The 9887-nt window shown below is 43.8% G+C and overlaps 1 protein-coding gene across 1 annotated transcript; it reads left to right on the top strand.

Annotated features, from left to right (window-relative positions):
• The first annotated feature begins 859 nt into the window (after positions 1-859).
• Positions 860-2513, top strand: myog (myogenin). The gene is made up of 3 exons (XM_062986177.1): positions 860-1491; positions 1920-2025; positions 2126-2513. Exons 1-3 carry the CDS (start codon positions 979-981, stop codon positions 2242-2244), a joined length of 738 nt encoding a protein of 245 aa, XP_062842247.1. The 5' UTR covers positions 860-978; the 3' UTR covers positions 2245-2513.
• Positions 2514-9887: the final 7374 nt, after the last annotated feature.

Below are 9887 nucleotides of genomic sequence, written 5' to 3' on the forward strand. Positions count from 1 at the left end.
TGTATTATTCAGTAGCCCTTGAAGTAGTTGGTGACCCCTGCTTTAAACAATAGGCTTAATAAGCTATTTTATCCAGATCTATATACTGTACAGTAAATTCAACCTAATACCGCTGCTTGTGTTCCAGTTCTCTACCTACCTCAGGTCTTCTGTGGGGCTTAGCTAATCCCAATTTGATAATTTATAAAGGATTTGGTCAATTTTATGAGTAAGCTTGAGTGCTTGAGTTGAAGTCAAGTGGACTTCTTTTTTTTTTAGGTTTTGTAGACGTTTTACCTCCCATCCGAAAGGCTTCTTCAGTTCTAAAAGCTAATGAGGAGTTCCAAGTTTTAAAAAGCGGTTTTTATTGTGTTTAAACAGTGTTTTTAGTTGTGGCTCAAGTAGATCAGTGTTTTTTTTTATTTCTGAATGGCCTTATTTACATTAAGCAACAGTATCGGATCGGATTACACATTTTTTTCCTTCCGATATCCGATTTAGTGATTTGGGCCAATATCTGACCGATACCGATACAGATTATCACAGATTATCAGATCGATGCCTCCCTAGTACATTTATAGGACAGTTTTAATCCTGTAAAAACCAAAACAAAGACTTGTTTAAATCTCCTCTAACTGGCACCGAAATTGGTTACACAGACTTTTAAAAGTGTATTGATTTCAACAAAATTGGACCCCAAAAGATCCCAAACAGATTTGGGGGCAATGAACAGAGATGCAAAGTTTAGATGTGTGGCAACAGCTAAATGTGGGGTCGGGTTTCTCTAAGCTCTGGCTAAATTTAACCTAGTGATCTAACACCAGGCAGAGGGTTTAAATGCCACCCCTGCAGTTGGTGTGGAGCAGTTGTTGCCCACAGATCATCCTCGGCACGAGCTCGGGGATCCACACGCGCAGTGCACACAGGACCTAGAGTGTGAACAGGCACTTGACTGAACACGAGCAAGCCGGTGGAGTGTATGTTTCTCGTCCGTTCCAGATGGAGCTTTTTGAGACCAACCCTTATTTCTTTCCAGACCAGCGCTTTTATGAAGGCGGCGAGAACTTCTTCCCTGGAAGGCTTCAGGGATTCGATCAGGGAGGATACCAGGACCGGGGCTCCATGGTGGGGCTTTCGGGCACCGTAGGACTGGAAGACAAGCCTTCGCCGTCCTCCACGCTAAGCCTGACGCTCTCGCCCAACCAGGAGCAGGAGCACTGTCCGGGTCAGTGTCTGCCATGGGCGTGTAAGGTGTGCAAGCGCAAGACGGTGAGCATGGACCGACGTCGAGCGGCCACGCTACGCGAGAAGCGCAGACTCAAGAAGGTGAATGAGGCGTTCGAGGCACTTAAGCGCAGCACGCTGACCAATCCTAACCAGAGGCTGCCCAAGGTGGAGATCCTGAGGAGCGCCATTCAGTATATTGAGCGGCTACAGGCTTTGGTCAGCTCTCTTAATCAGCAGGAGCATGAGCAAGCTGGTCTGCACTTCAGGACCTCGGGTACTCAGAGGGTAAGTGCTACTGGAAATCTGTTTTGGGTGCAATGTGGGCCTATTTGTCAGACCTTAGATCAGTTTTTTGATTAAGTTCAAAGATACAGATGTTCAAAATAAAATAGACACAAATTTTTGACCAAATTAATGGGAACCCAACAAAAGTAGTATATTTATAGTAATTATAGTGTTGTAGAGTAACATTTACATATTCTGCATTTAGCATACGCTCTTATCCAGAGCAACTTACAGAAGTGCTTCCATAGTAAACATTTCATTTCTCAAGTTTTAGTAAACAACAGTCAAAGAACACGAATCTGCTGAAACCTGTTTGAACCAAAGTTGTTGTTTTTTTTGTTTTTTTACTTGCAATGGGCTGGTAAGGTTGTACGTATATGAGGGGTAGTACTGTGACTGATAAGTGTGTGTGTGTGTGTGTGTAACAGGTGTCCTCGTCCAGCGATCAGGGGTCAAGCAGCACCTGCTGTAGCAGCCCAGAATGGAGCAATGCATCCGAACACTGCGCCCCGGTCTACAGCTCCACCCATGACGGTAAGTCTCAATAAGCAAGACAGAACCTACATAATAATAAGACATTAAGAGCATTAAGGTTTAGCATTGATTGACGATCTTACCTCTCGTTTCCATTCAGATCTTCTAAATGAAGACTCTTCGGAACAAGCCAACCTAAGATCTCTGACGTCTATCGTGGACAGCATCACGGGGACGGACGGCGTGTCGGTTGCTTACTCAGTGGACATTACCAAATGAAAAGGGGGGAAGAGGAGTGTTGGAATCTAGTTCCAGAAAGAGTCATAAATGCAGCACTACCTTTACCACTCCATCCAAGCCAAATGAAAAGCCAAACGAAGTCCCAAAAAAGCCCCTTGGGTTTTATTTCCAAACATATTTAGTGGTCCATTAGAACAATTTCCATTTGTTTGAAGGACATCTATGCTTGATGTTATGTCCCCAATCGTTTTTTGTGTTTGCATGTGTGCTATGCTTACTAAAAAATATCCATTTAAGGGGCCAATGGTTTTCTGACAATTTTGACCAATATTTGCTTAATTTAAACTAGTTCCAAAATGTAAATACGTTCCTTTTTTTACTGAGTGATTCTCTTATTTTATATTCCTGTGTTAAAATAATTTATTTGCATTTTTTTTATAATAAAGATTGTTGTGTATTTGTAAAAGTGTTCATAAGTGCCTCTTTTGTTTTATACCACAGTGGTCCCCAACCACCGGGTCGGTCCGCGGGAATAAATTAAAAAGTAGAAATCGCTACGAAAGCAGTTTTCACCACTTCCATTTCCAATGCATTTCAGGTGTTGTTGTCTTTTATCACCCCTAGGTGGGAGCAGCGTCTCATTGCAGCGAAAAAGCCTTATTTGTGCCACAGTGGTAAAAAAAGTATGCTAGCGCACCAGAGTTGGAGTTTCGAATACATTGTATCGAATTGCAGCTCTGCCTTCCGCCTGGGCTGGGAGGCTGCATGAACAATGATTGGCTGTTGTTCAGGGTTGGGGTAAAAAGTCGGATCATAATTGGTGCAACTGCGGCCCCTGCTGGCCGACTGATGGCGCCTGCACAGGACTGAGGAATAATGCTGATGGGGGTGTGTTGTATGTTCTCCCTGTGTCTGTGTGGGTTTCCTCCGAGAGGTCCGGTTTCCTCCCACAGTCCAAAAACATGCATTCAAGTTAATTGGAAACACTGAATCGCCCTATAGGTGAATGGGTGTGTGTATGAGTGTCTGCCCTGCGATGGACTGGCGCCCCGTCCAGGGTGTTACGGTGTGCCTTGTGGCCAATGAAAAGCTGGGATAGGCTCCAGCAACCACCGCGACCTCTGATTGGATAAGTGGTTAAGTGAGTAAGTATATATACAGTGTATCACAAAAGTGAGTACACCCCTCACGTTTCTGCAGATATTTAAGTATATCTTTTCATGGGACAACACTGACAAAATGACACTTTGACACAATGAAAAGTAGTCTGTGTGCAGCTTATATAACAGTGTAAATTTATTCTTCCCTCAAAATAACTCAATATACAGCCATTAATGTCTAAACCACCGGCAACAAAAGTGAGTACACCCCTAAGAGACTACACCCCTAAATGTCCAAATTGAGCACTGCTTGTCATTTTCCCTCCAAAATGTCATGTGATTTGTTAGTGTTACTAGGTCTCAGGTGTGCATAGGGAGCAGGTGTGTTCAATTTAGTAGTACAGCTCTCACACTCTCTCATACTGGTCACTGAAAGTTCCAACATGGCACCTCATGGCAAAGAACTCTCTGAGGATCTTAAAAGACGAATTGTTGCGCTACATGAAGATGGCCAAGGCTACAAGAAGATGGCCAACACCCTGAAACTGAGCTGCAGCACAGTGGCCAAGATCATCCAGCGTTTTAAAAGAGCAGGGTCCACTCAGAACAGACCTCGCGTTGGTCGTCCAAAGAAGCTGAGTGCACGTGCTCAGCGTCACATCCAACTGCTGTCTTTGAAAGATAGGCGCAGGAGTGCTGTCAGCATTGCTGCAGAGATTGAAAAGGTGGGGGGTCAGCCTGTCAGTGCTCAGACCATACGCCGCACACTACATCAAATTGGTCTGCATGGCTGTCACCCCAGAAGGAAGCCTCTTCTGAAGTCTCTACACAAGAAAGCCCGCAAACAGTTTGCTGAAGACATGTCAACAAAGGACATGGATTACTGGAACCATGTCCTATGGTCTGATGAGACCAAGATTAATTTGTTTTGTTCAGATGGTCTCAAGCATGTGTGGCGGCAATCAGGTGAGGAGTACAAAGATAAGTGTGTCATGCCTACAGTCAAGCATGGTGGTGGGAATGCCATGGTCTGGGGCTGCATGAGTGCAGCAGGTGTTGGGGAGTTACATTTCATTGAGGGACACATGAACTCCAATATGTACTGTGAAATACTGAAGCAGAGCATGATCCCCTCCCTCCGGAAACTGGGTCGCAGGGCAGTGTTCCAGCATGATAATGACCCCAAACACACCTCTAAGACGACCACTGCTTTATTGAAGAGGCTGAGGGTAAAGGTGATGGACTGGCCAAGCATGTCTCCAGACCTAAACTCAATAGAACATCTTTGGGGCATCCTCAAGCGGAAGGTGGAGGAGCGCAAAGTCTCGAATATCCGCCAGCTCCGTGATGTCGTCATGGAGGAGTGGAAAAGCATTCCAGTGGCAACCTGTGAAGCTCTGGTAAACTCCATGCCCAGGAGAGTTAAGGCAGTTCTGGGAAATAATGGTGGCCACACAAAATATTGACACTTCAGGAACTTTCACTAAGGGGTGTACTCACTTTTGTTGCTGGTGGTTTAGACATTAATGGCTCTACATTGAGTTATTTTGAGGGAAAAATGAATTTACACTGTTATATAAGCTGCACACAGACTACTTTTCATTGTGTCAAAGTGTCATTTTGTCAGTGTTGTCCCATGAAAAGATATACTTAAATATCTGCAGAAATGTGAGGGGTGTACTCACTTTTGTGATACACTGTATATACAGTATATATACAGTATATCACAGGGCAAACACACAGGGCAAAAAAGATCTAAACAAATGTTTTAAATGGCAGATTTTACATCACATTTTACATCTCTTGGTCATGGTATAAGATTGGCTATGAAGCATGGGCTATGTGAACATGCTTAGCAGTGTATTTATTTCATTTGCCTGCCAGGGCGGGATGGTAGCAAGGTGGGTAGCACAGTCACTTCACAGCAAAAAAGGTCCTGGATTCGATTCCCAGGTGGACTGGTCAGGGTCCTTTCTGTGTGACGTTTGCACCTAACTCTAATCACCTGATCATAATGGTGATATTTACACCAACCAGGCATAACATTATGACCACTCACGGCACCTGTCAGGGTGGGATATATTAAGCAGCAAGTGAACATTTGATCCTCAAAGTTGATATTAGAAGCAGGAAAAATGAGGATTTGAGTGAGTCTGACGAGGGCCAAATTGTGATGGCTAGACGACTGGGTCAGAGCATCTCCAAAACTGCAGCTCTTGTGGGGTGTTCCCGGTCTGCAGTGGTCAGTATCTATCAAAAGTGGTCCAAGGAAGGAACAGGGGTAAACCGGCGACAGGGTCATGGGCTGCCCAGGCTCAGTGATGCACGTGGGGAACAAAGCCTGGCCCGTGTGGTCCGATCCAACAGACGAGCTACTGTAGCTCAGACTGCTGAAGAAGTTAATGCTGGTTATGATAGAAAGGTGTCAGAATACACAGTTGCAGGGCTGTTTTGACAGCAAAAGGGGGACCAAAACAATATTAGGAAGGTGGTCATAATGTTCTGTCCGATCGGTGTATATCTTGGTAGAAGTGGTCTCTCCAGAATCATGAGTCCACCCATCCACAAGGCATAAGGGGCAAGCTATGACAGGGTTGGGGTCCTTTCTTTGTGAAGTCTGGGTGCTCCGGTTTCCCCCAACAATCCAAAGACATGCAGTAAGGTTAATTGGAGGTACTAAATTGCTCTGGCAACCTGTCTTGAGTTTTTCCCTCCTTCTGGGCAGTGAATTGGACCCACCGTGGCCTTCTTTTCCACTGCTATAAGTTTAGCATAGTAGCAAGTAAGAAGGTGGGTAAGAACCAAATGCTTAAATGTATAATACAAAATGACACTTTTAACATGGTCCGACAAGCACACTGTGTGGCGTCTTAAATACTTTTGGTCATACGTGTAACTCATGTAAAACATATTTGCCTGATAAATAAAGGCAAATAAATAGCTTCAGTACAAATGTCAACACTTGAAAAATGCAAAAACAACTACAATTACATAGTTAAATATTTATTTATATGTATATTTTGCTGTCGATTCGTGACAGCTTTAAAGATTTACAACGAAGGAAAACGGAGGTAACGTAACCTCGCCGGTACCTACAGAACATCGTCTCCTTGTGTAAACAATAAAAGGAGAACTTTCACACACATAGACGTCTGTGTCTATCTGAAATGACTATCATATACATCATTCTGTACACAAACAGACTATTTACACTGACGTTAAACCCCACACATGCACACTGATTGAAATATGGACACGAGAGAGAGAGAAAGAGAAAGAGCGAGAGCAAGTGAGAGAAAGTTGCACCTGTCTTCCACTTCACATTACTGTCATGAGCTGGAGGAACAGCGGGGTGTGAATGCTACCAAGGGTCACAGAACACGGCGCGAAAGCAGATGGCTTCCGACAGTCGGTTCAAACCTCACACACGTCGTTTAGCTGCTGAGTTAAAAAGATTATCAGTAAGATAACACTAACAGTTTGGAATGGTTCAGGTTCGAGATATGAAACTAGTCCTGATATGAGGCCCTGATTTACTAAGCGAGTGTACAGGACTTGAGAAATATGATGTCGGCCCACCCGTTGCTGCTATAACGGCTTTCACTCTTCTAGGAAGGCTTTCCACAAGGTTTAGGAGTGTGTTTATGGGAATTTTTGACCATTCTTCCAGAAGCGCATTTGTGAGGTCAGACACTGACGTTGGACGAGAAGGCCTGGCTCGCAGTCTTCGCTCGAATTCATCCCAAAGGTGTTCTATCGGGTTGAGGTCAGGACTCTGTGCAGGCCAGTCAAGTTCTTCCACACCAAACTCGCTCATCCACGTCTTTATGGACCTTGCTTTGTGCACTGGTGTGCAGACAAGTACCGTTCTCCTGGCAACCGCCAAACCCAGACTCGTCCATCATATTGCCAGACGGAGAAGCGTGATTCGTCACTCCAGAATACACGTCTCCACTGCTCTGGAGTCCAGTGGCAACGTGCTTTACACCACTGCATCCAACGCTTCGCATTGCGCTTGGTGACGTAAGGCTTGGATGCAGCTGCTCGGCCATGGAAACCCATTCCATGAAGCTCTCTACGCGCTGTTCTTGAGCTTATCTGAAGGCCACATGAGGTTTGGAAGTCTGTAGCGATTGACTCAGTTGGCGACCTCTGCACATCCGCTGACCCCGCTCTGTCATTTTACGTGGCCAATTTCACGACTGGACTTGTTGCACAGGTGGCATCCTATCACGGTACCACACTGGAATTCACTGAGCTCCTGAGAGCGACCCATTCTTTCACAAATGTTTGTAGAAGCAGTCTGCATGTCTAGGTGCTTGGTTTTATACACCTGTAGCCATGGAAGTGATTGGAACACCTGAACTCAATTATTTGGATGGGTGAGTGAATACTTTTGGCAATAAAGTTTATATTTGCCACAATATCGTCCTCAGCCAAAGACACATCAAGCCGTTAGTAAATCAGGGCCTAGGCGCTTGGTATTTTTTGGTAAAACGTCAGCAAAACAGCGTAGCATCCAAAAGTCATGAATTCATTTTGGGCCTGCGTACGGAACTGTTAGATCAGGCACGCTTGGCAGTTACGGAGGCAGAAAGAGCAGCACACCACAGGATTTCAAGTTCAAGTGTTCGAATGATCATCTCCTCAGCTGAATATGTGATCGAAGGATAAGGATCGATGCTGATTGTCTCTGGCGTGGCATGTCTGCTCCGAATGATTCCTCTCCTGCCGGTGTCTCGTGGCAGCTGGTAGATACGATACCTGCTGTTACGTATTACTAACTTTGGGTTGTTTTATATTAGTTTTAAGTAAACAGGCAAAAAATGGCTTGTCATAATACACTTGGCATAAAGTACATATACATATACTTAGAGACATATACAGAAATTAGCAAAATAGCTGCTAAACTGGCATAAATGGCATTAAATACTGTAAAAAATATAAATAATAATTGAAATATACAGTAAATCAAACAAAACACCAACAGGATATGCAAATGAATTCAGATATTTGCTGGATTTGCTGAATTCTACTTTAGAATTGTTTTTTTTTTATTATTAATTTTAATGCTTTAATAGTAAATGTCAGTAGAAATTCAGAGAAAATAAGGGCGCATTCACATGAGAAGCGGTAAAACTGCTTTTGCGCTAATGATGCTGTTGTTTCCTATGGAGTGTAGTGCTAGCTTAGCAATTTTGCCGCGTTGGGCTCACAACTTTTTGCATTAACACAAGTGATATGGGTGGCAATTGCACTTAACATTACTTAAATTACAATCTGATATTATCTGCTACACTGATCAGCCATAACATTAAAACCACCTCCTTGTTTCTACACTCACTGTCCATTTCATCAGCTCCACCTACCCATATAGAATCACTTTGTAGTTCTACAATTACTGACTGTAGTTCATCTGTTTCCCTGCATGCTTTGTTAGCCCCTTTTTATGCTGTTCATCAATGGTCAGGACCACCACAGGTCCACCACAGAGCAGGTATTATTTAGGTGGTGGATGATTCTCAGCACTGCAGTGACACTGACATGGTGGTGGTGTGTTAGTGTGTGTTGTGCTGGTATGAGTGGATCAGACACTCTCTCACTGTCACTGCTGGACTGGGAATAGTCCACCAACCAAAAACATCCAGCCAACAGCGCCCCGTGGGCAGCGTCCAGTGACCACTGATGAAGGTCTACAAGATGACCAACTCAAACAGCAGCAATAGATGAGCGATCGTCTCTGACTTTACATCTACAAAGCGGACCAACTAGGTAGGACTGTCTAATAGAGTGGACAGTGAGTGGACACGGTATTTAAAAACTCCAGCATCACTGCTGTGTCTGATCCACTCATATCAGCACAACACACACTAACACACCACCACCATGTCAGTGTCACTGCAGTGCTGAGAATCATGTGTGGGGGGGTCCTGACCATTGTGCTGATCAGTGCTTCTATATGGTAAGTGGAGCTGGTAAAATGGACAGTGAGTGTAGAAACAAGGAGGTGGTTTTAGTGTTATGGCTGATCAGTGTACACTGGTGTTTACATATGCTACTGATATATTAAGCCCTTATACACTGATATGGAACCTGTACTCTACTTGTCCAAGGGTATGAATGGAAAGACATCTCATTTAGTTGGTGAATTTGGTCATTCCAGCTGTGCAAACTTCATTGAACATTGGCAGTAGGAGTTTTTTTTACTGAAATAGCTTGTAAAAACCACTGTGTCATGTGTTTTTTGTGAAATGGGAACGTCTAGGAGCGACAAGAGCCAAAGAATTTAGGTGTAATTAGTAGGGATGTCCCGATCACGTTTTTTTGTTCCCGATCCCGATCTTTAATTTTGATCCCGATCCGATACCTCAAATCGAGTCTCAAATCGATACTTGTATTTTGTAGATATTGTCTAGATAAGAACTAGATAAAACTGTTCACACACAGTGCACACTTCAAGTACATTAGTTATTCAAATTAATCCAATGTACTGTATATGTTTAACAACTGAAAAATTGCCAGCATCCAAGCTATTGCTTAATGTTCTTTTATTTTTACAAAATAAAACTAAACAAACTTAGT

The sequence above is a fragment of the Trichomycterus rosablanca genome, chromosome 24 (assembly GCF_030014385.1).
Source record: "Trichomycterus rosablanca isolate fTriRos1 chromosome 24, fTriRos1.hap1, whole genome shotgun sequence".
Classification (NCBI taxonomy): Eukaryota; Metazoa; Chordata; class Actinopteri; order Siluriformes; family Trichomycteridae; genus Trichomycterus; species Trichomycterus rosablanca.